We start from the raw sequence: 26,798 nt of genomic DNA on the forward strand, positions 1-26,798 counted from the left end.
CCTCTCCTCTTCGCTCTATAAACCAAGTCACTAGGCGCCATCATATCCTCACATGGTCTCTCCTATCATTGCTATGTGGATGACACTCAACTACTTTTCTCCTTTCCCCCTTCTGACACCCAGGTGGCGACGCATCTTTGCGTGCCTGGCAGATATCTCAGCTTGGTTGTCGGCCCACCATCTCAAGCTCAACCCCGACAAGACGGAGCTGCTCTAACTCCCGGGGAAGGCCTGCCCGCTCCAAGACCTCTACATCACGGTTGACAACTCCACGGTGTCACCCTCCCAGAGTATATAAACCTTGGCGTGACCCTAGACAACATCCTGTCATTCTCTGAAAACATCAAAGCAGTGACTTTATCCTGCAGGTTCATGCTTTACAACAGGGGTATTCAACTTTTACCATACGAGGTTTCGGTTCTGGTGGGAGGTGCTATAATGGCTTGGATGGAATAACTGGAAAGGTATCAAACACATCAAACATATGGAAACCACATGTTTGACTCTGTTCCATTTATTCCATTCCAAAAACACCGTACCTCTTCAAAGAATACCTTAAATAATCCCACAGCATGAACTAACACTCGCACTTGAGTCGTTTTCCCCCTAGCACTGACTTTGCTAAGTACTTTTTGAGGAAAAATGTACTTACTATGACTGAGATATGTGTTTGTCCCACCTAGCTAATTTAAGATGAATGACTTACTAAAAATGTCAAATGAAAGTACAATTAAGTGGCATTTGAGTGACATCTAGTGTCAAATTGTTGAAGCTGCATACACTTTACTTATATTCATCAAGAACAAAATTCTGCGGTCCAGGCTACATAACCAGGTAGTCTTATATTGAACAAGCAACCAGATGAGTTGAAGTCAGAGGTGAACTTTTGATAATTTATTAATCAACATTATTTCTCGACCTTCTCAAAATGGATGGATGTGATGCCCATCATGACATGCTCCATCATGACTAGCTACACCTCATTACATCCGGTGGATGAGGTCAATCTTTCCCCAAAGATCCGCCATTTCAGCCTCTGAGTTTTATATTGCAAATTACTTAAGAGATTTATTTTAAAACGCCTTGACAAATAAATTATAGATTTCTGGTTGCCACAATTAATTCTTAATTAAGGGGTTAACTGTATTGTTTCGTGGGAGTCGGTGAAATGTACATAGATGTAACGGTTTAAAGCGGTATCGATGCCATGTTTTTTTCCCGGAGCGTGTTCCTTAGTGAACCAAAGTTTTTGTATGAGTTGAATCCCGATTTCGAATAGGGAGAGGCAAGGGGAAGGCCTTGGATCCTCGGAGTGGATTTGGAGCCATGGCCGGGAATTTTGATGCCGAGGACCGTGCTAGCTGGTACTGGGGAAGGTTGAGCCGACAGGAGGCGGTTTCTCTCTTGCAGGGTCAGAGACATGGCGTGTTCCTAGTCAGGGACTCGATTACCAGTCCTGGGGACTACGTGCTATCCGTCTCAGAAAACTCAAAAGTCTCACATTATATAATTAACAGCATCAGCAACAACCGGCAATCTGGATCAGGTAAGATAGCGAGCTAGCCAGCTAACGAACGTTACACCAGACAGACATAGCTAGTTAGTTAAGCTAAACCAAAGACAGTAGCTATTTGTTTAGCTAAGGACTGAATATACTGTATTATTATGTTGCAACGGAACAACCCTAACGTTACGTCGTTAGCTGTGGCGGTCATGTAGTTAGCGTGTGCTTAGTGAACTACATACAGTATATATGACTGGTGGTGGCTGTTTTAAAAAAAACTGTAATAGTGGGTTTTCAAAGGTCTTTTTAGTTTTGTCAGCTGGAGTTTTAGGTACTTTCTGTTTAGTAAGAACCTGGTAGACGGAGTGAAAGGGGTGGGTTGGGCTGGGCTGGGCTGATCCTGTGAATGAATGGACAGGCTGTCACAATTGGAGGATGACTATTCCGAATGGTGTGTGTGGAATGCCTGTGTTCCTGCCCTGTTTTTTTATGTATTTTTTACACAGGCTCAGTTCTTATTTGTTACTTCATTTTGATATCGTAACGACCATCTGCACTGATCTGTGTTTTTGACAGATGTGATGCTGCCAATATCAGAAGTGACTTTACGCAGCAGGTTAGAATAATTCATGTAGCATATAAGAATTATGTTTATGGTTAGGGTTAGCTGAATGCAAAAAGTCTCCCAGATGCGACTCGAATATGCAACTTTGAAATGAGCGCATCCCATCTCGACATGCGCCTGATATCTCTGATAACTTACAAACACTGATGTGATAAAGCTTTGGCGATATCCAGATTGTTATACCTTCATACCGAACACAAGGGGCGCTATTTTCAAACCCCACTGAGCCTTTGTAATCCGAAGGTTAGCAATGCTAACAAGTACATGTACAATTCCATAGAGAATACTAACTAAATGCTAACGAGGGCATTGAGAACATTTTATACAGTCTCTGACCTAAAGTATTTGCAGGACAGACATCCCAGCTCAAAGTTATACAAGTAACTAAAAAATGCTACATGCAGAAAACCAATATTAGACAGCAAGTCTCTTGATCCAAGAGGGAATTCTCTGCTGTTACCAAGCGAAGCTAACCACGTAGCTATACTAAACCAAAATATAAACGTAACATGCTACAATTTCAATGATTTTACTGAGGTACAGTTCATATAAGGAAATCAGTCAATTGAAATAAATTAATTAGGGCCTAATCTATGGAGTACACATGACTGGGCATGGGCGCAGCCATTAGGAAGCCAGGCCCAGCCAATCAGAATGAGTTTTTACCCACTAAAGGGCTATATTACAGACAGAAATACTCCTCAGTTTCATCAGCTGTGCAGGTGGCTGGTCTCAGACGATCCCGTAGGTGAAGAAGCTTGAAGTGGAGGTCCTGGGCTGGCATGGTTACATGTGTTTTGCGGTTGTGAGGCAGGTTGGACGTACTGCCAAATTCTCTAAAACGACGGAGGCGACTTATGGTAGATAAATGAACATAAAATTATCTGGCAACAGCTCTGGTGGACATTCCTGCAGTCAGCATGTCAATTGCATGTGCCCTCAACTTGAGACATCTGTGGCATTCTGTTGTGCTGCACATTTTAGTGGCCTTTTGTCCCCAGCACAAGGTGCACCTGTGTAATGTATAATGCTGTATAATCAGCTTCTTGATATGCCACACCTATCAGGTGGATTGATTATCTTGACAAAGGAGAAATGTAAACTAACAGGGAAGTAAATACATTTCTGCACAAAATGAGAAAAAAGCTTTTTGTGCGTTTTTGAGCATTTGTCTGAATTAATCCTACCAAAAACGATAAATCCATAGCTAATTTGACATTTTATTCCTGAGCAAGTCTTAACTACTTGATTTTACCTCTAAGGAGTTTAGTGGTTGTTGGACCAGTATTTGAGCATTTTGAAATGTGCACGAAAATTAGCTAGAAGCTATTGTGCTAGCTATCTGAATCAACCTCATCAATCCATATGAAACGAAAGGGATGCTAACGACGCCAGTTCACACACTCCATGCTGAATACTCCCTCTAGCCTACAGTGCCTTAAGAAAGTATTCATACCCTTTGCCTTATTACACATTTTGTTGTGCTACAGCCTGAATTCAAAATGGATTAAATATTCTTTCTCGCCCATCACACATTACCCCATAAGGACAGTGAAAACATGTTTTTAGAAATTTTACCAAATGTATTGAAAATTAAATAAATAAAAAGCTAATTTACTCAAGTTTTCACCACCATTGGCGGCGATTACAGCTGTCAGGCTTTCTCGGTAAATCCCTAAGAGCTTTTCACACCTGGATTATACAATATTTGCCCATTATTATTTTCAAAATTCTTGAAGCTCAGTCAATTTGGTTGTTGATCAATGCTAGACAACCATTTTCAATTCTTGCCATAGATTTAACTCCCCAGTCCTTGATGATTACAAGCATATCCATAACATGATGCAGCCATCACCGTGCTTGAAAATATTTATTTAAAAAAAAATATATATATTTCACCATTATTTAATCAGGTAAGCTAGTTGAGAACAAGTTCTCATTTACAACTGCGACCTGGCCAAGATAAAGCAAAGCAGTGCAACACAAACAACAACACAGAGTTACACATGGAATAAACAAGCGTACAGTCAATAACACAATAGAAAAAAAGAAAGTCTATATTCAGTGTGTGCAAATGGCGTGAGGAGGTAGGCGATAAATAGGCCATAGTAGCGAAGTAATTACAATTTAGCAGATTAACACTGGAGTGATAAATGAGCAGATGATGATGTGCAAGTAGAGATACTAGTGTGCAAAAGAGCAGAAAAGTAAATAAAAACAATATGGGGATGAGGTAGGTAGATTGGGTGGGCTATTTACAGATGGACTATGTACAGCTGCAGCGATCGGTTAGGTGCTCAGATAGCTGATGTTTAAAGTTAGTGAGGGAAATATAAGTCTCCAGCTTCAGCGATTGTTGCAATTCGTTCCAGTCACTGGCAGCAGAGAACTGTAAGGAAAGGCGGCCAAAGCAGGTGTTGGCTTTGGGGATGACCAGTGAGATATACCTGCTGGAGCGCGTGCTACGGGTGGGTGTTGTTATCGTGACCAGTGAGCTGAGATAAGGCGGAGCTTTACCTAGCATAGACTTATAGATGACCTGGAGCCATTGGGTCTGGCGACAAATATGTAGCGAGGGCCAGCCGACTAGAGCATACAGGTTGCAGTTGTGGGTGGTATAAGGGGCTTTGATAACAAAACGGATGGCACTGTGATAGACTGCATCCAATTTGCTGAGTAGAGTATTATAAGCTATTTTGTAGATGACATCGCCGAAGTTGAGGATCAGTAGGATAGTCAGTTTTACTAGGGTAAGTTTGGCGGCGTGAGTGATGGATGCTTTGTTGCGAAATAGAAAGCCGATTCTAGATTTGATTTTGGATTGGAGATGTTTAATATGAGTCTGGAAGGAGAGTTTACAATCTAGCCAGACACCTAGGTATTTGTAGTTGTCCACATATTCTAGGTCAGAACCGTCCAGGGTAGTGATGATAGTCGGGCGGGCGGGGGCGGGCAGCGAACGGTTGAAAAGCATGCATTTGGTTTTACTAGCGTTTAAGAGCAGTTGGAGGCCACGGAAGGAGTGTTGTATGGCATCAAAGCTCATTTGGAGGTTACTTAACACAGTGTCCACAGAAGGGCCAGATTTATACAGAGTGGTGTCATCTGCGTAGAGGTGGATCAGGGAATCACCCGCAGCAAGAGCAACATCACTGATATATACAGAGAAAAGAGTCGGCCCAAGAATTTAACCCTGTGGTACCCCAATAGAGACTGCCAGAGGTCCGGACAACAGGCCCTCCGATTTGACACACTGGACTCCGTCTGCGAAGTAGTTGGTGAACCAGGCGAGCCAGTCATTTGAGAATCCAAGGCTATTGAGTCTGCTGATAAGAATACAGTGAATGACAGAGTCGAAAGCCTTGGCTAGGTCAATGAAGACGGCTGCACAGTACTGTCTTTTATCGATGGCGGTTATGATATCGTTTAGTACCTTGAGCGTGGCTGAGGTGCACCTGTAACGAGCTCGGAAACCATAGAGAGTGGTACTCAGTAATGTGTTGTATTGGATTTGCCCTAAACATAACTCTGTATTCAGGACAAAAAGTATTTTGCTTTGCCACATTTATTGCAGTATTACTTTAGTGCCTTGTTGCAAACAGGATGCATGTTTTGGGATATTTTTGTTCTGTACAGTCTTCCTTTTCACTTTGTCAATTAGTTTAGTATTGTGGAGTAATTCCACTTTGACAGTGACAAAAGGCTGTAACACAACAACGTGGGAAAAAGTCAGAGTTGTGAATACTTTCTGAAGGCGCTGTAGCTATCCACTGTAGTGAAATTCCAGCTAATAGCACAGTTCATGTTTTCATGATAATGCAGTTTCTCTTCTGCCGTGACTAGTGCACTGCTCAAGCTGCGATGTTATGGCGCTGGCCAAATGTTAAAGTAGCGAGGCACAGTACCCGCTGTCAGATACATGTGATTTCTGAGAACCGTCCCATAACTTTAGTGCCATACAACTTAATCAGCAAGCTTGCAAATGAGCTACCACAATGGCCATTCAAACAAGCTAGAAGTAAGCTTCTAACTGGAGCAAGTTTGCACAGCTCGTCGAGCATGGTTTGCCGTAGTAGCTAGCCCAGTGTATCATAGTGGAGTGATTTAGGAACTAGTGTAAGCGGATGAGCAAAATCACGATTTTTAGAGATTAGTTCCACGATTTGTAATACAGATGGCAACTGCGTATCACGTTAAAATGACGGCACCTATCGGAAGACAATGGTGTGACGATTAGCTATGCTTTGAAATTGAATCAAACTATTGAATGAGTAGGCCTGTGTTGTCTTAGACCCAGATACTGTGGGTGGCATTGAAATTTATTATGACGACGACCAGATTTGTTTTTCTTAATAAGCTTGCAAAACAATTGTGACTGAGAGCGTATGCATGCTGTATGTGAAGCCGTGGAAGACTTAAATACTATTTCAGCTAACTCCTTGACTTGAGACACATTTTTTGTTAGGGCTCCATTGTCAGAATCTTTTTTTTTAGCTGTGAGGCTCTTTCAGTAATCTCCGAGTTCCAGGAGAGTGGTTTTCTCCAGAAAAGGCCAGGCAACAGCAGGAGCCTAGGTCACCTCAGCTTGGGATAACTCTATAAAAGCATGAGACCTAAGCCAACATCAGCTTTTACATAAACAATTTCAACAAAATTGCTTCAGTGTCAGACCTTCATTTAGTACAACACTGCCATTGAGGCAGAAGGGAAAATCCACCCATTGGTCCACCATGCGTTGTTAGATCAGCCGTGGTAATGGTATGACATAATAAACTGCTCCATCCTCTCCCCCTGCCTCGCCCGCCAGGTCTGGCCCCCCCGCGGTTCCGCATCGGGGATCAGGAGTTTGACGCCCTACCCGCCCTGCTGGAGTTCTACAAGATCCACTACCTGGACACCACCACGCTGATCGAGCCCATCAGCAAGGCCAAGCATGCGGGCTTCGTGAGCTGTGCCGCCGCTGCATCGGGCGGCGCCCTGCAGGAGGCAGAGTTTGTTCGCGCCCTCTTCGACTTCCCTGGCAACGACGAGGAGGACCTGCCCTTCCGCAAGGGTGACGTGCTGCGCGTGCTGGAGAAGCCTGAGGAGCAGTGGTGGAACGCGGCCAACCAAGAGGGCCGTGTCGGCATGATTCCCGTGCCCTACGTGGAGAAGTACCGGCCTGCCTCGCCCAACTCCTTGGTGGCTCCGGCGGCAGGGAGGCCTGGCGGGGCAGGAGGAGTAGGCGGAGTACCGGCAGGTGTTGGAGGCAGCACTACCGACGGAGCAGCTCCCCAGCTGCCCCCGCCTCTGGGGGAGCCAGGCCAGTATGCCCAGCCCGTGGGTAATACACCCCTGCCCAACCTGCAGAATGGGCCTGTCTACGCCCGTGCCATTCAGAAGAGGGTGCCCAACGCCTATGACAAGACGGCCCTCGCCTTGGAGGTATTGGTTCGCCCCCTTTCTTCGCCTTCCTCTGTCCCCCTGTTCTCCACCCGTCTATGGCGCTCTCTCCCTCTTTTCTGTTTCATGTCATGTGCCTATATCTTTTCTCTGCTCCGAGAGTCAGGGTGCTGCTGCAATTGCTTACTCTTGCCTGTAAGCATAATAATGCAAACGCAGGCAGGCACACTCGAACATACGCACGTGCAAATACACACAATGACATATTTTTGTTTTTGTTGTTGCGTCGTACAGTACAAATGGCAATTCCTGAGCAAAGGTTGCCTCACAGTTCATGTCTTGCAGCTCATGTGTCCAATCTCACTGTTGGTAAAGAGCGTTCCTGTGAAGAAACACAACCACTGGTATACTGTATGTCATGAGAGGAACATGGACTAAATCCCAAATGGCACCCTAATCCCTATGCAGTGCACTGCTTTTGGTTAAAAGTTCCGCACTACGTAAGGAATAGGCCAGGGTGCCATTTGGGATGCACCCATGTATTTGCACTGCAGAAAGTGAAGCAACATGGAGATTATAGATGGGGCATGGGTGTAGTGTGTAACACAGGCTTAGTAGGACTGTGCTGCTTTGTAGCTTATTAATTCGTTTACAGGGTTTGGGTCAATCCCATCCCTGAGTGTATTTGAAGTGGAAACTGACCTGGGTTAGAGAAACGAAATAAAGAGTTTAGCTACTGTGCATGTCAGGCAAAGGCTGGGGTCGGGTTGACAGGAGGAGGCTTTGTTCCTACACATTTTGAAACGTTTCCCCCCACAAAAACCTTGGATGTTGGTGCACCTGGCCGCATTTCAAATGAAACAAAACAGAATTTTGTTGAATAGTACGGGGTGTAGCCAAATTATTAAATCATTTTCATGTGGTTGTTCAAGTGTGAGTAGAGCTGATTTGATGTGTTCATTCTTCTGCTATTATAGTTGATTGATTAGGCTGCTTTAAATGACTAATTATAGATCACCATTGAGCCCGATAGGGGCTTTATAAGAGCCACACGTTACAGACCCCTGAAGGTGTTGTTTATTTCCAATCTATCTCTATATTCTAACCTGTGTGTGTTTCTGCAGGTCGGAGACATGGTAAAAGTGACCAAGATCAACGTGAACGGCCAGTGGGAGGGCGAGTGCAAGGGCAAGCATGGCCACTTTCCCTTCACGCACGTCCGGCTTCTGGACCACCAACACCCTGAGGATGAGAGCTGAGAGACACACTTAGTCTCACTCCTCACTTCACAAAATCCCTCTGTGATCGTTTCTCACAAATGATAGAAAGAGCACACAGGCTATACGGACTACAGTGGTCAGGAGTTGCAACTCAGCAGCTGTTGTTGCCAATGGGGCTGGAGTACACTCCCCTCCCTTCACATACACACACAGAATAGAGTTTACACTTCCACCCCAGTATTGAAGTCCTGATACACGACACACAGCAGCGTTTATGACCCCTCTCCCATGTTATCCACGAAATCCTCCTCTACACGCATACATACACACTCACAATTCAGATACTTGTGTATATGTGGCGTCTCTCACAGACTCATTGATCACCCTTTTGTAGTAACGGACTGTGAACTTGGCAGTGAGAATAGTAGCCACCCTGACTCCTAATTTTGACTCCCTCTTGTGGAGACAGATGCTCACTGCGACTGAAACCGACCATTGCTGCACTTGACAGACAGCACGAGTTACCACAGCACACTCCACTACTCACCACAGGGGCTCTAACCCAGCCCCTCTCTGCTACAAACCCCACACTACAAACCCCCAAGTCCTCTTTTTGTACTGAAATGAAAAAGATTATGATAGAATTATGACAGGTACAGCAACTGCCAAAAGAAAGGAAACAATTGAGTAAATGATGGATACAAAGTATATTGAAAGCAGGTGCTTTCACACAGGTGCGGTTCCTAAGCAATTAACATCCCAACATGCTTAGGGTCATGTATAAAAATGCTGGGCAGGCCCAGTTGCCCATTATTTTGGCTAACATGGCTATGCCCCCATAGGATGACAATGCCCCCATCCACAGGGCATTAATGGTCACTTAATGGTTCGATGAGCATGAAAACGATGTAAACCATATGACGTGGCCATCTGTCACGAGATCTCAACCCTATTGTACACTTATGCAAGATTCTGGAGTGGCGCTTGAGACCACCAAAAAAACACCAAATTATGGAATTTCTCATGGAATGGTGTCGCATCCCTCCAATAGAGTTCCATCCTGAAACTTGCATAATCTATAGCAAGGCACATTGAGGCTGTTCTGGCTCATGGTGGCACAACGCCCTATTAAGACACTATTGGCGTTTCCTTTTTTTGGGCAGTTATATATATATATATATATATATATAGTACAAGTCAAAAGTTTGGACACACCTACTCATTCAAGAGTTTCTTTATTTTTTACTATTTTCTACATTGTAGAATAATAGTGAAGACATCAAAACTATGAAATAACACATAGAATCATGTAGTAACCAAAACGTGTTAAATAAAATATATTTGAGATTCTTCAAAGTAGCCACCCTTTGCCATGACAGCTTTGTACACTCTTGGCATTCTCTCAACCAGCTTCACCTGGAATGCTTTTCCAACAGTCTTGAAGGAGTTCCCACATATGCTGAGCACTTGTTGGCTGCTTTTCCTTCACTCTGCGGTTCAACTCATCCCAAACCATCTCAATTGGGTTGAGGTTGGGTGATTGTGGAGGCTAGGTCATCTGATGCAGCACTCCATCACTCTCCTTATTGGTCAAATTGCCCTTACACAGCCTGGAGGTGTGTTGGGTCATTGTCCTGTTGATAAACAAATGATAGTCCCACAAAGCGTAAACCAGATGGGATGGGGTTTCGCTGTAGAATGCTGTGGTAGCCATGCTGGTTAAGTGTGCCTTGAATCCTAAATAAATCACAGACAGTGTCACCAGCAAAGCACCCCCACACCATCACAGCTCCTCCTCCATGCTTCACGGTGGGAACCACACATGCAGACATCATCTGTTCACCTTCTCTGCGTCTCACAAAGACGACGTTTTTGCGACTGCATTTGAAACTTTCTAAGTTCTTGAAATTTTCCGGATTGACTGACCTTCATGTCTTAAATTAATGATGGACTGTAGTTTCTCTTTGCTTATTTGAGCTGTTCTTGCCATAATATGGACTTGGTCTTTTACGAAATAGGGCTATCTTCTGTATACCAACCCTACCTTGTTACAACACAACTGATTGGCTCAAACGCATTAAGAAGGAAAGAAATTCCACATTAACTTTTAAGAGGGCACACCTGTTAATTGAAATGCACTCCAGGTGACTGCCTCATGAAGCTGGTTGAGAGAATGCCAAGAGTGTGCAAAGCTGTCATCAAGGCAAAAGGTGGCTACTTTGAAGAATCTCGAATATAAAATATATTTTGATTTGTTAACGACTGTTTTGGTTACTACATGATTCCATATGTGTTATTTTATAGTTTTGATGTCTAGACTATTATTCTACAATGTAGAAAATAGTAAAATAGTAAAGTACTTTTGACTGGTACTGTATATATATCATTACATGCTAAATATTATGTTGAATGTTTTGTTTTTTCGTTGCCCTGTGTGTGAACAGACCCTCACGCTTTGTGTGGTCACTGTTATGCGTCTATCTGAAACACTATGATGACTGTGTCTGGGGAGGAAGTGGAGACATTCCTTAGGACTGTCAGGTATCGGGCCTTCGTCCAGTCCACCTCATTGTTTTGAGAAATGGTCATATAAGGAGGGTGTACAATGGCCAGACAATGACAGAAAAGTGTAAATATACCAACACTGCCCTCTCTCCTCTTACTTTGATTTGCCCAGTCCCCTCCTCTCCCATCCTGTCAGTCTCCTCCACCTGTCTCATTCATTTGTTACATGGTGTGATCCATTTCCTCCCGGACCTCCCCTATGCTAAAGACACTAGAGGCACCTACAGAGTACAGTTATGTTTCAGTGTACATAAAGGACTTTTGGCAGATGGAACCTGTTAACGTCACATTTGAAATTATGCAGACTTAGTCCCCAGCACTGTGATGCAGAACTTCACATTGTCACACTCGACAGAAAGCCGCAGCCTTAATCCTTTGGTGTCTCCCCTAGTTTCCCTCCCACGTGGTCGTAGCAAACACACAGTAAATATACATACACGTTTTTAAGTTGACTGAATTCATTGTTTCTGTCAGCTACGTTTCAACTTGGAGCTCTTAGTTCGGTCTGGGTTGTATTCAGTAGGGCACAATGTTGAAAGTGTTTTAAAAGGTTATGCAACAGAAAACAATATTGAATGTTTCTTATCGGACAGGTTTGGATAGTACCTCCCCGTTTCGAAACCTTTCCTCCCGACTGAACATGACCACGTTCATTTCCCTAGTGTCTCCCTTAGTGCCAATTTATCATCCTCTCACCCAGTACCTACCCTCTGGGCACAGTTATGACACATCCAGCCACTGACGTGCCAGATACACCGCAGTATGCTAAACGTCCTCATAGGATGACTACACTACATTGCTAAAGGACTGTGTGGGTGAAAGGCACATAGCCACTGATCGATCATAGTAACATGGGTGGGTGTATTGACCAATCGTAGGCACATGTGAGTGTTTTAGGCCAATCATCGTCATTTGGGGAGGGTCTGTTTATTTTGTCCTTTCTACCTCATCTGAATTGTTTTAATTGATGTTAATTGTCTTTCCGAAATAGGAAAATAACATGACCTGAAGTGCCAGGCTCAGTTCATCTGTATTTTTGTGGAAATGTTGGTAGATTTTATTTCCTTATTTTTTGGGGTTGTTTTTTTGCCAACCGAACAATTATAGTCCAAACACTCCTTACTCCCTCAACTATACCCTGTGGTATTATTGTGTAAATGTGCATAGTTTCTTATCTTTCCCAACAGTGTAAGAACTTACGTTCCTTCCAAGTCAATGTCTATGAAGCTGCAAGGCTTTTTAATAATACTAAGAGTGAGAATATTAATTACAAGCCCTATGTAGATGTTTTCTATGTTAAAGTTTACAAAGACACTACCGTTGCTCTATTGAAGGCAGCACTGAGGGCAACCTGCATAACTTTGTGTTGACTGCAGCATCATTGTATTTATGAGACAATGAACCGTTAAAATGTGTCTGTAAAAGTTTGAATGGTTTATCTGTATGTGATATAAACATAGTTCAGTGATGGGAGGAGTAGTACGGCAAGAGGATGATTGAACTATGACACACTACAGAAAGCACCAGGGTTGTGTTCAGTAGGGTACAAAGTAGCAAAATGTTTTGCGAAGGGGGTAAAAAAAATTGTTCTTACTGGTCAAGTTCAGGTAGTAGGCTACCTCCCAGTTTCACTGTTTTGTTTTCTCCCTACTGAACCAGACCACAACCAGACTCGTGTTGCCCCTGTTAAATAATATTTCTATATGTTTTAATGAATTAGAAATTATGCAATCTGTATTTAGCAATGACAGAGAAAGATTTACACAAATAAATGAATGACAAACTCAAACTGAAAATAGGACATTAAACTGCCTGACAGAGTTCCCCTATTGCATAACTTTGAATTATTTGTTTAAGTCAATACTGCAGATTGGGAAGGGTATGTGGACATGCACCTGGCACCTCTCATTTTCCCTTTCTAGTTTTCTTGAACTCTGTTGTCAATACTGTTTGGATTTCTTGAAAGGAAACAAATAATTGATGTGCTTTCTGTTGGTCTTTGGCTCTTTAATGTTGTCCTCTGGTATGGCACTGATGGGTATGTATTTTACCATTATGTTCATAGTGTAAGAAGTTGTTGTACTTTGTTTGGTTAACATTGCTCAAATGTTCTCGAACATTTCCCACCAACACCATTCTGCAATGTGTTGCCAGTTGAGCCAGGTCCTGTTGTCTGTTGTACTTGCATGTTGCATCCAGTGACACCCATCTGTCATCCAACCATCTCAGGCTTGCCTTGAAGAGAAGAGACTGTCTCCATTTCATAGAGGGCCATGATCATATGATACCGTTTTGTCTAGTGGAGTATAGGCCAGTCAGGTGAAGCAACTTTCGCCCTTGGACCAACGAATACTTGGATTTTAATGAGTGATTTTAAAATGGTGTCCTTTCACAAACATTTTTCAACGTTGAATCCCTTTTCTGCACCTTATCTCTTATATTGCCTCTGTTACTGATGATAATTTTTTTTATGCCTCATCATTCATGCCAAACTGTTTTCATTCTCCTGTATTTTTGTACCAGGTAATTCCACAGAAACTGAATTACGCTGAGACTCTGGTTTAAAAAAAATAAATAATAATATGCCAAACAAAAAACATTTATTTAAAAGTTTAATAAAAAACCATACAACTATGCACAATGACTAATTTGAACAGTAAATTACAAACAAAAAAATAACATTTCCTGGAAAAACTATCTGCACAGTTCTTCCTGTAAATATTTTTTGTAAAAATGTATAAGTAGTCATTGTGCATAGAGGTTGTATGGTTAAACTTTGAAATTAATGTTTTTTTGTTTGGTATACATTTTTAAAGTGAAATCTCAGCGTAATTCCATTACATGAAATTGCCCGATCCCAATTACAATTTTCCTTTCGTGCCATCCCTTTTCTTTTGAAGAGGACAGGAGTGGGTGAAAATATAAATAATTGATTTTAAGATGTTCCATTGTGATATAACACTATTATTTGGAGTTCACATTTTACCTTTTATTTTCTGTAGCATGTAATGTGTTAATATCCTTAGTAAATAAAAACCTATTACAATTGTGTCAATTTGCTATGTCTTAATTTGTGTTTGTCTCCATCCAACGCATGACAGGACTGTGAAGCAACACAAACATTGGCACAGACACATGCATACACACACGATAACATACACATGGATTTAGTCCTGTAGATATGTGGTAGTGGTGGAGTAGGGGCCTGAGGGAACACAGTGTGTTGTGAAATCTGTGAATGTATTGTAATGTTTTTAAAATTGTATAAACTGCCTTAATTTTGCTGGACCCTAGGAAGAGTGCAGCAGCTAATGGGGATCCATAATAAATACAAATACAGGCATTCTTACATTTTGGGCATTTTTTTTGTCACTTATAGCCTATGTCTCCGCTGACTGTCACAAATCGAAAGTGAAGTGATACAATACACACTGAAAGTTAGCTAGCCCTTGATCATGACTGTTCCATGGCATTACATTACACATAAGAGTCATTGGATGAAGGCGTCTTCTGTAAGGGGAGTTTTAATTAAGGATCGGCGTCCCATCAACGGGACAGTTGTAAATCATGCAGCACCTTATGTCAAGATCGCAGATTTTAGAGAAACAACAATGGAGGTACATATAAGTGTCTTATATCGGCTGAAAGCTTAAATTCCCAGAGATAACATGAAGTGTCGTTTTGTTAGATAAAATAATTTTTCATATCCTAAAGTGGCCCATATAGCATGCACGATCGTTTTGTATTTCCACTCGTTCAATTTGCAAAGAAAGGAATCTGTGAAAATCTCACCCTAAACAGTCAAATCACGTTCGTATCTATTCCTCAGGGATCCTAGAAGGTAACAAGACTTCACGATTTCAATAGGGGTGTAGTATATCCTATAGGACACCATATTTGGTCGAGAGCGACACCTTCATGGCACGCCGATGACTCGGGCGCCCATTACTTGAACGACTGTATATTTGTCAAATATACGGGACCAATCGGGGTCAAACACAGCTAGCTAGATAGCCAATGACCTGGGCTTTACGGGAGTATCCGGAAACCATGTACATGTCATAAAATGTAGCTACTAACCTTGTACGACAGCATGCCTTTTCATTTTGGACAAAAATTATAAGGATATTCAGAGTTATGAAGTTATGAAAACTGGTTGTTTTGCAACTGTTGAACTTATAATATGGCTACTAATACTTGGAAAGCTAAATCAAAGTCCAAGTATACAGATTTGACAATATTCTTGCAGAAAAAATGGAATATGAATGCGAATGTCTCCTTCACGATTTGCCCAAATGTAACTGGGGACTTCACACTAAAAGTCTTGTAGATCAGTCATACTTCAAGTTATCCATCTGAAACTTTGCACATACACTGCCGCCATCTTGTGGACACTATCGGAATTACAACCAGAGTGATGGCTAGAACTATGAGCTTTCTTTTGCATTTCAGAGATGGTGGTAGAAAAAGACTGGTTGGTTTTTTATTTTTTATTTTCTTCTACCAGATCTATTGTGTTATATTATCCTACATTAAATTCACATTTCCACAAACTTTAAAGTGTTTCCTTTCAAATGGTACCAAGAATATGCATATCCTTGCTTCAGGGCCTGAGCCACAGGCAGTTAGATTGGGTATGTAATTTAGGCGAAAAAAAAGAAAAGAAAAGGGGGCTATCCCTAAGAAGTTTTAAGATCCCAGACGCTCGGTCTGAACATTACCATGCATCGCTTGCTGTATGGTTTTGGAAGCATAAGGACCTTATCTTTCATATCAGTGAGATACCATTTTTTATACACACCTTGATAAGGTTAGTGTTCCCACACCACCATATCTACATGTTACAGCGCTTGTTTACGGAAAACAGACAAGACGAGGCGACCACCTGTGCTAATTAGTTATCTAGCAAGCTCCCCCGAACACCTTTGTGTAAGTGCAACTCGGGGAAGTGTATTTTTATCAGATGGAGGCACCCATAGTTGTATGGATCTGTGCAAAAGATAAGGGATGTATGTTGCGAAAGGTGTATCGCAAGCAATGATTATTAACTTTTCTAAACGTTAAATACAGCGTCGGGATTGTAGTTCACATGAGGCAGTCGTGGAGAAGTCATGGCTGAGAACTGTAGGGGAAAAGCAGAATGCTAGCTAGAGTTTGAAAGCTAACAATGCATACAGCCGACCTGAGATTATGACAGACTGATTGACTACCCATGGCTCACATGGCTGGTGAGAAGAGGTTATTAAAATCACTTATATTTTTGTACTTAACCTTTATTTAACTAGGCAAGTCAGTTAATGTTAAGAACAAATTCTTAGTTACGGCCTACACCAGCCAAACCCGGACGACGCTGGACCAATTGTGCACTGCCCTATTGGACTCCCAATCACAGCCAGTTGTGATACAGCCTGCAATCGAATCAGGGTGTCTTTAGTGACGCTTCAAGCACTGAGATGCAGTGTCTTAGACCGCTGCGCCACTCCGGAGTCACAGGATTATAATAACGGTATTGACTCAAGTAATGATAAGGAGTTGTGAACCAGAGCCATATACTAAAATGTAAATATGTGGCCCTGATGTGTGAACCACCATTATTATATGCACACTACTTTATGGAGTCTGGTCATGCCGAGTGGATTATATTTAACTGAATCTTTTTAATACTGGCTTGTGTTTCACATTGTATTTCAATCGATTTTTGGTTGACATACACATTGTCTTTCAATAGATTTTTGGTTGACATATAATCACACCATAAATACATGAGATGAAATGGGTTGGTGGCCAATAGCTTGCACGGGAGTGTGTGAGAAAGAAAAGTGAAGAGCGGGGATGTGGTGTTGGCGTGGATTGCGTCAATTTCCCGGATTGAGTTTGGACGCCATCTTTAAACCAGTGCTACCGGTAGTTAGAGAGTGGGGACGCTGAGCTGCTGCTCCACCAGGAACCGCCGTCTGAGACAGACCCACGGTCGAGCCTCTCCTTCAGGCCGCACATCATCGACAGCCCGACCTCGAACACCATGGCAGATCGAGAACACTTAGTATACCAGGCCAAACTCGCCGAACAAGCCGAAAGATACGATGGTAAGGGCTAAGATTTACTGTCAATGCGGAGTATGCCCCTCATTCGCTTGTCTCCCTCTAACGGGGGGCTTCCAGGAGCGGGTGAGGTGGTTTGAAGATGGACTAGCTACTAAGAGATTGTAGTAGGGACAAAATGGCGGAGAAGATAGGGTTTCCTAACTAGTTACAGTCATTTTAACGTTAGTGGTTTGACTGAACAAAGGTATCAAGCGATACACGTGTATTACTGGGTTTTAGGCTATTCAGTGTTTGCATGGGCATGGGTGATATTCAGCCGATGCTATCTTGAAAGCCGTTGGTTGTTTCTGCTGGTGGTCCTGTTCCGACTTCGTTGTTAGTTCTCAATGGATATACTAACGTTAACGTTACTGTAACTAGCTAACGCTAGTTAATTAACAAGAGAGCATGACAGTTAACGAACGTGAGCTAAAATCTGTGGTAAAATAGCGGTTAACAATGGTTTACAAATTGCAATAATAACTACCGTGTCATGGGGAATGGTTAAGGTTACCTAACCATTTGTTCACTAAAATAATTAGGTTATTTGATGAACTAACTAGCTTTTTTGACAGTAATGCTGTTACACTAGAAATAGCGGCTTCGTAGCCTAGTTAGCTAACGTTAGTATACTTTGCTAGCGACTGCAGTTTTGCCAACTATTTTTCAAGGAAAGTACAAGTTACTTAGATGAGGTTTAACGGCACCCAGAAATGTTGCATTACTGCCACCAATTAGACTGGAATAGAACCCTCTTATACTTTGCTTGGGAAAAGTACGGTATTTGTTTTCCCTATTATAACCCTACACGAATTAAAAACCCACCACCCTACTCCACTATTTAAATCGGTCTAGTCCTACCTCAGGCTTAAAGGACGGGACACCACCACTCAACATACCCGGTAACTCTTCTGACGTCAAATATCGTACACCCAAATACTTCTCTGCATCTGCCACCACAACCTCTATTTTCTGCGATTTGTGTTCCATCCCTGCAGTACTGTTGATAACCATTGCTATGAACAAAGCCAATCTTACTGAAGCATATATCCAGGGTTGCCAGGTCAAGTTAACATTTCTAGCACAATGGCCACTCAACCTGCACCAAAGGCTTGAAAACGAGCCCCATTTTTTCCCCACAGCAAGTGAGGAGTTGCCATATCTATACAATAAACCATTTTCCGTAAGTTATCCAGCAAATTAATAAGGAATATCATTGCAACATGTAACGACGTTAGAAGCAAAATTTAGGTTTCTTTAAAATAATTATTGCAAGCTATGACATGGAATTAAGGAATTTGAATATGTGACATGAGAACTGATAAGTCGTCCTTATTTAACTTGCCAGATCATTTTCCATCAATGGATGTGGATTTAACTCGCTTGACCTCTATGATTAAGTAATACGGCACACCGGGGTATGGTATATGGCCAATATACCACAGTGGCCAATGGCCAATAACCACAATGCAATGCGGGGTGCCTGGATACAGCCGTTAGGTGTGGGTATATTAGCCATATACCACAAACCCCCGGGGTGCTTTATTGCTATTATAAACTGGTTACCAACGTAATTAGAACAGTAAAAAGTTGTTTTGTCATACCCGTGGTATATGGTCTGATATAGCACGGCTTTCAGCCAATCAGCATTCGGGGCCCGAACGAGGTTTATAATTGTAAGTAAATTGCTTGTGTGCATTTGCATAACAATAGATACATCTGACAGGAGAGTTTGAGTGATGAATGTTGGACAGAAGATCTCAATCTCTGAGCAAGAAACACTTGGATGAACATTAAAAAAAATCTAATGTTAGGCTACTTTCTGGCAGTTGTGCTGATGTTAAGACTACAAATGTTATAAATGGCCCATTTGGGAGATTGACTTGTCATTTCAATAGGCATAGGCTTCAGACTCAAATCTGGGTTTATGATTCAAATAAAATGTTGCTGTATTTTGCTTAGATAAAGGCAGGTAGCCTATAGACCCTGATATGTTCTACATCTCATTTCAGACAGTCTACAGTAGCCTAGACAAGATATAGGAAAGATGTAAACTGAACAATTCAGCAGCTTTCTTAGTTCAAATTAACAGACACATTTGTTCAACATGAATAGCGAGGCCATTTCGCAATAAGTGCTTGTTTCCCCAATAGCCTGCTGGAATAGGCTACTGAGGAAGGGGTCATAATTTCAATCATTGAATTAAATAATAATATCTAATAATATCTTAATGAACTGAAAATGCTTGTCAACAATAGCCAGTGTTTATTTTTTACATTTGTTTTATCTGTAGCCTAATCTGACTACTTTTACTGTCAATCTAATGCGTTCATAATAACACAAGGCTACAGCAAACTGAAGTTATAGGCAAAATGATTTGCAATGACTCCAGTGATATCATAATTTCAACATATTTATTGTATCAAATGGTAGCCTACAATGGCATATACATTAATTGGCTGTTTGATGGCCAACAAAGGCAAAGGTATAATTCTCCACACACACACTGCCTGTCAGTTTTTAATTTAGGACTTTTCCCCCATAAAAAGAACCATGCGAGGGTGCTCCGTAACTTCCATTTAAAATTTCTACTCGGGCCTCCCCGAGACCCAAGAACTGAGCATGCATAAAGCACTTTGTTTGATACCGTTTTCTTTAAGCAGTCAACATTAGAATGCAGTTTAAACCACCTCAGAGTAGATTTATATAATGCGCCCAAAGTAATTTTCCAGTGCTTTGTCGTCATTATTTCTTGATGTGCATCAGTTCTAGAGTATTAATGTTTTATGTAAAAAGGTTTGAAAATGGCTGTCTCCATAATGACAATCTAAATAGCCTACCTACAACTGGTAAGTTGTCAAAACGTGTGCACGTGCTAGCTGCTTTCTCGCTCACGTGCCTCAGCCAATAACTGTAGTGCTTTCTCAACACACACATCCCTCCGGCCCTCCCCACCACTCACTCAGCAACAGCCTTTCTCACTGCCTGACAGTCAGTCATTAAGTTGGAAAATTGCATACATGGCAACACTGCATATATCATTGGCCTTATCCCTCCATATTGGTACAGATCTACTACTCACAAATCCTCTCAGGATCCCTCCCCCTTGACCCATTACTTTCTTCACTGGCTCAGCATATGACACACTCTGCACTACTCTAACCCTTGGTTACCTCAACCTGCCTCTCTCGCACTGGACATTTCTGATCCGAAGCCCCATGGGCACCCCTACAATTAACACATACCGCTTCCTTTCCCAATGCTACTCATTCCTTTGTGTCATGTTTTTCTGCACACTTCTCACACATAGGAACCTCTCTCCTACACAGTGCTGCCACATGCCCATAAGCTTGAAACCTGTAACAACTAGGGATGCACAATATATTGGTGAACTTATCGGCATTGGCCCGATGTCTAGTTTAACCTGTCTAGGACTGGGGTTCCGCCAACAGCCAATGTAATTGCAGGGCACCAAATACAAAACAATAGAAATCTCATAAATCAAATTTCTCAAACATACAAGTATTAGGCACCATTTTAAAGATACAAGTCTCGTTAATTCAGCCACAGTGTCTGATTTCAAAAATGCTTTACAGCGAAAGCTCCACAAACTATTATGTTAGGTCACCACCAAGTCACAGAAAAACCCAGCCATTTTTCCCGCCAAAGAGAGGAGTCACAGAAAGCACAAATAGAGATAAAATTAATCACTAACCTTTGATGATCTTCATCAGATGACACTCATAGGACTTCATGTTACACAATACATGTATGATTTGTTCGATAAAGTGCATATTTATATCCAAAAATCTCATTTTACATTGGTGTGTTATGTTCAGTAGTTCAAAAACATGCTATGATTTTGCAGAGAGCCACATGAATTCACAGAAATACTCATTATAAATGTTGATAAATTAAAGTGTTATGCATGGAACTTTAGATACACTTCTCCTTAATGCAACCGCTGTGTCAGATTTCAAAAAGCATAATCTGAGAACGGCGCCCAGAGCCCAAACCAGCCAAAATAAATATCCGCCATGTTGCGCCGTCAACATTAGTCTGAAATAGCATTATAAATATTCACTTACCTTTGATCTTCATCAGAATGCACTCCCAGGAATTGCAGTTCCACAATAAATGTTTGTTTTGTTCGATAATGTCCATTTATGTCAAAATAGCTTCTTTTGTTAGGGCGTTTGGTAAACAAATCCAAAAGCGCGTTCAGGTCCAGTCGGACAAAAAGTTCAAAAAGTTATATTACAGGTCGAAGAAACGTGTCAAGAAACTTGTCAAACTAAGTATAGAATCAATCTTTAGGATGTTTTTATCTTAAATGTTCAATAATGTTCCAACCGGAGAATTCCATTGTCTGTAGAAAAGCAATGGAATGAGAGATACCTCTCATGTGAAATGCATAAAATCAAATCAAATCAAATTTTATTAGTCACATACACATGGTTAGCAGATGTTAATGCGAGTGTAGCGAAATGCTTGTGCTTCTAGTTCCGACAATGCAGTAATAACCAACAAGTAATCTAACCTAACAATTCCACAACTACTACCTTACACACACACACAAGTGTAAAGGGATAAAGAATATGTACATAAAGATATATGAATGAGTGGTGGTACAGAACGGCATGGCAGATGCAGTAGATGGTATAGAGTACGGTATATACATATGAGATGAGTACTGTAGGGTATGTAAACATAAAGTGGCATAGTTTAAAGTGGCTAGTGGTACATGTATTACATAAAGATGGCAAGATGCAGTAGATGATATAGAGTACAGTATATACATATGAGATGGGTAATGTAGGGTATGTAAACATTATATTAAGTGGCATTGTTTAAAGTGGCTAGTGGTACATTTTTACATAATTTCCATCAATTCCCATTTTTAAAGTGGCTGGAGTTGAGTCAGTATGTTGGCAGCGGCCGCTAAATGTTAGTGGTGGCTGTTTAACAGTCTGATGGCCTTGAGATAGAAGCTGTTTTTCAGTCTCTCGGTCCCTGCTTTGATGCACCTGTACTGACCTCGCCTTCTGGATGATAGCGGGGTGAACAGGCAGTGGCTTGGGTGGTTGTTGTCCTTGATGATCTTTATGGCCTTCCTGTGACATCGGGTGGTGTAGGTGTCCTGGAGGGCAGGTAGTTTGCCCCCGGTGATGCGTTCTGCAGACCTCACTACCCTCTGGAGAGCCTTACGGTTGTGGGCGGAGCAGTTGCCGTACCAGGCGGTGATACAGCCCGACAGGATGCTCTCGATTGTGCATCTGTAGAAGTTTGTGAGTGCTTTTGGTGACAAGCCGAATTTCTTCAGCCTCCTGAGGTTGAAGAGGCGCTGCTGCGCCTTCTTCACAACGCTGTCTGTGTGGGTGGACCAATTCAGTTTGTCCGTGATGTGTACACCGAGGAACTTAAAACTTTCCACCTTCTCCACTACTGACCCGTCGATGTGGATAGGGGGGTGCTCCCTCTGCTGTTTCCTGAAGTCCACAATCATCTCCTTTGTTTTGTTGACGTTGAGTGTGAGGTTATTTTCCTGACACCACACTCCGAGGGCCCTCACCTCCTCCCTGTAGGCCGTCTCGTCGTTGTTGGTAATCAAGCCTACCACTGTAGTGTCATCCGCAAACTTGATGATTGAGTTGGAGGCGTGCATGGCCACGCAGTCGTGGGTGAACAGGGAGTACAGGAGAGGGCTCAGAACGCACCCTTGTGGGGCCCCAGTGTTGAGGATCAGCGGGGTGGAGATGTTGTTACCTACCCTCACCACCTGGGGGCGGCCCGTCAGGAAGTCCAGGACCCAGTTGCACAGGGCGGGGTCGAGACCCAGGGTCTCGAGCTTGATGACGAGTTTGGAGGGTACTATGGTGTTGAATGCTGAGCTGTAATCGATGAACAGCATTCTCACATGGGTATTCCTCTTGTCCAGATGGGTTAGGGCAGTGTGCAGTGTGGTTGCGATTGCGTCGTCTGTGGACCTATTGGGTCGGTAAGCAAATTGGAGTGGGTCTAGGGTGTCCGGTAGGGTGGAGGTGATATGGTCCTTGACTAGTCTCTCAAAGCACTTCATGATGACGGAAGTGAGTGCTACGGGGCGGTAGTCGTTTAGCTCAGTTACCTTAGCTTTCTTGGGAACAGGAACAATGGTGGCCCTCTTGAAGCATGTGGGAACAGCAGACTGGGATAAGGATTGATTGAATATGTCCGTAAACACACCAGCCAGCTGGTCTGCGCATGCTCTGAGGACGCGGCTGGGAATGCCGTCTGGGCCTGCAGCCTTGCGAGGGTTAACACGTTTAAATGTTTTACTCACCTCGGCTGCAGTGAAGGAGAGCCCGCAGGTTTTGGTAGGGGGCCGTGTCAGTGGCACTGTATTGTCCTCAAAGCGGGCAAAAAAGTTGTTTAGCCTGTCTGGGAGCAAGACATCCTGGTCCGCGACGGGGCTGGTTTTCTTTTTGTAATCCGTGATTGACTGTAGACCCTGCCACATACCTCTTGTGTCTGAGCTGTTGAATTGCGACTCGATTTTGTCTCTGTACTGGGACTTAGCCTGTTTGATTGCCTTGCGGAGAGAATAGCTACACTGTTTGTATTCGGTCATGCTTCCGGTCACCTTGCCCTGGTTAAAAGCAGTGGTTCGCGCTTTCAGTTTCACGCGAATGCTGCCGTCAATCCACGGTTTCTGGTTTGGGAATGTTTTAATCGTTGCTGTGGGTACGACATCGTCAATGCACTTCCTAATGAACTCGCTCACCGAATCAGCATATTCGTCAATATTGTTGTTGGACGCGATGCGGAACATATTCCAATCCGCGTGATCGAAGCAGTCTTGAAGCGTGGATTCAGATTGGTCGGACCAGCGTTGAACAGACCTGAGCGCGGGAGCTTGTTGTTTGAGTTTCTGTTTGTAGGCTGGAATCAACAAAATGGAGTCGTGGTCAGCTTTTCCGAAAGGGGGGCGGGGGAGGGCCTTATATGCGTCGCGGAAATTAGTATAACAATGATCTAGGGTTTTTCCAGCCCTGGTAGCACAATCGATATGCTGATAGAATTTAGGGAGTTTTGTTTTTAGATTAGCCTTGTTAAAATCCCCAGCTACGATGAATGCAGCCTCAGGGTGTGTGGTTTCCAGTTTACAAAGAGTCAGATAAAGTTCGTTCAGGGCCATCGATGTGTCTGCTTGGGGGGGAATATATACGGCTGTGATTATGATTGAAGAGAATTCCCTTGGTAGATAATGCGGTCGACATTTGATTGTGAGGAGTTCTAGATCAGGTGAACAGAATGACTTGAGTTCCTGTGTGTTGTTATGATGATCACACCACTTCTCGTTAATCATAAGGCATACCCCCCCGCCCCTCTTCTTACCGGAAAGATGTTTGTTTCTGTCGGCGCGATGCATGAAGAAACCAGCTGGCTGCACCGACTCCGTTAGCGTCCCTTGAGTTAGCCATGTTTCCGTGAAGCAGAGCACGTTGCAATCCCTGATGTCTCTCTGGAATGCTACCCGTGCTCGGATTTCATCAACCTTATTGTCAAGAGACTGGACATTGGCGAGTAGTATGCTACGGAGTGGAGCGCGATGTGCCCGTCTCCGAAGCCTGACCACGAGACCGCCTCGTTTGCCCCTTTTTCGGCGTCGCACAGGGTCGCCGGCTGGGATCAGATCCATTGTATTGGGTGGAAGGCAAAACACTGGATCCGTTTCGGGAAAGTCATATTCCTGGTAGGAACGATGATGAGTTGACGTTAATCGTATATTCAGTAGTTCCTCCCGACTGTATGTAATGAAACCTAAGATTACCTGGGGTACCGATGTAAGAAATAACACATAAAAGAACAAAATACTGCATATTTTCCATGGAACGCGAAGCGAGGCGGCCATCTCTTTTCGGCGCCGGAAGTTATGTGACTGAGAACGAGGCTGCTGGCAGACCCCTTAGTCAAACAGCTCCCATCCGGCCCCCCTTCACATGAGAAGCCGGAAACAACGTTCTAAAGACGGTTGACATCTAGTGGAAGCCTTAGGAAGTGCAACATAACCCATTTCCCACTGTGAATTCGATAGGGGCTTCCGTATTTAGCGGTTCACAGGTACTTTCTGCTTGTAAGCAGGAATCAGGAGGATAAAATTGTTATTTGTATGCATCTCTGTGTGTGGAGTATATATAGGTGGTCTAGAGTGTTTATTTTTTAAATGTATACATTTTTTCCTCTGGTTGCATGTAACATGCTGGTAGAAATGAGGTACAGAGGATTTAAGTTTGCCTGCATTAAAGTCCCCGGCCACTAGGAGCACCGCTTCAGGATGAGCATTTTCTTTTTTACATATAGCTTGTGCCAGCATCGGTTTGTGGTGGTAAATAGACAGCTACGAAAAATATGAAACTATCTTGGTAAATAGTGTGGTCTACAGCTTATCATGAGGTACTCTACCTCTGTCGAGCAAAACCTCAAGACTTCTTAAAATTAGACATTGCGCACCAGCTGTTATTGACAAATAGACACAACCAACACCCCTCGTCTTACCAGACGTAGCTGTTCTGTCCTGCCGATGCACGGAAAACCCAGCCAGCTGCATATTATCCGTGTCGTCGTTCAGCCACGACTCTGAAACATAAGATATTACCATTTTTAATGTCCTGTTGGTTAGGATAGTCTCAAACAGAGATCATCCAGTTTACTCTCCAGTGATTACGTGTTGGCCAATAGAACGGATGGTAGAGGCGGGTTACCCACTCACTGATGAATTCTCACAAGGCACCCCGATCTCCGCCCCCTGTATTTGTGCCTGTTCTTGGAGCAGCACTATATAATTTGCGTCAAACTCATTAAATATATGTTTTTGTCCAGTTCGAGGTGAGTAATCGCTGTTGTGATATCCAGAAGCTCTTTTCGGTCAACGAGACAGTATCAGCAACATTAAATAAGTTACAAACAATGCGAAATAGCACACAAAATAGCACAGTTGGTTAGGAGCCTGTAAAATGGCAGACACCCCCCTGGCGCCATTATAATTTCTATGATTGCAATGACTATTTCCTCAGTGGATGTCGCTACACATTAGGGCTCCCTGTCATTGATGCCTGTTAGTGCCCAATTATGCTGAAGTGATCCTTCAAGCTTCTTTTTGAGTGGAGCCTTCTGAATTCCTTTTGGAAGCCTTCCCTGTAGCATACCACCATCTTTCTTTGATGAGTGTTTTGATGTGGATCTTGAATAGAGCTGAGAATTGCCAGGGACCATACGATATTATAACTGTACTTAGGTGCTGATATGTATTGAGATTCTATATGTATCACAATTCGATACTGTGATTTTGAGATTCAATGTTCCAAACATATTGCTCACATATCTCTGTTGCAGAGTGACAAGAGCCATGATGATGAGTTTAGATTAGTCATGGAAAT

At 42.8% G+C, this 26,798-nt stretch overlaps 2 protein-coding genes across 2 annotated transcripts in view; both read left to right on the forward strand.

The window, feature by feature from the left end:
- The first annotated feature begins 983 nt into the window (after nucleotides 1–983).
- Nucleotides 984–14,347, forward strand: LOC139530324 (adapter molecule crk-like). Its single transcript, XM_071326626.1, has 3 exons — nucleotides 984–1,546; nucleotides 6,937–7,553; nucleotides 8,636–14,347. Exons 1-3 carry the CDS (start codon nucleotides 1,327–1,329, stop codon nucleotides 8,768–8,770), a joined length of 972 nt encoding a protein of 323 aa, XP_071182727.1. The 5' UTR covers nucleotides 984–1,326; the 3' UTR covers nucleotides 8,771–14,347.
- A 2,745-nt stretch (nucleotides 14,348–17,092) lies between these two features.
- LOC139530333 (14-3-3 protein epsilon-like) overlaps nucleotides 17,093–26,798 on the forward strand; it is a 38,133-nt gene continuing 28,427 nt past the window's right edge. Inside the window, exon 1 of the mRNA XM_071326637.1 lies at nucleotides 17,093–17,382. Coding sequence (XP_071182738.1) covers nucleotides 17,319–17,382 — 64 coding nt within the window. The 5' untranslated portion in view covers nucleotides 17,093–17,318. The remainder of the gene's footprint in view (nucleotides 17,383–26,798) is intronic.

The sequence above is a fragment of the Salvelinus alpinus genome, chromosome 1, assembly GCF_045679555.1.
Source record: "Salvelinus alpinus chromosome 1, SLU_Salpinus.1, whole genome shotgun sequence".
In the NCBI taxonomy this organism is placed as follows: Eukaryota; Metazoa; Chordata; class Actinopteri; order Salmoniformes; family Salmonidae; genus Salvelinus; species Salvelinus alpinus.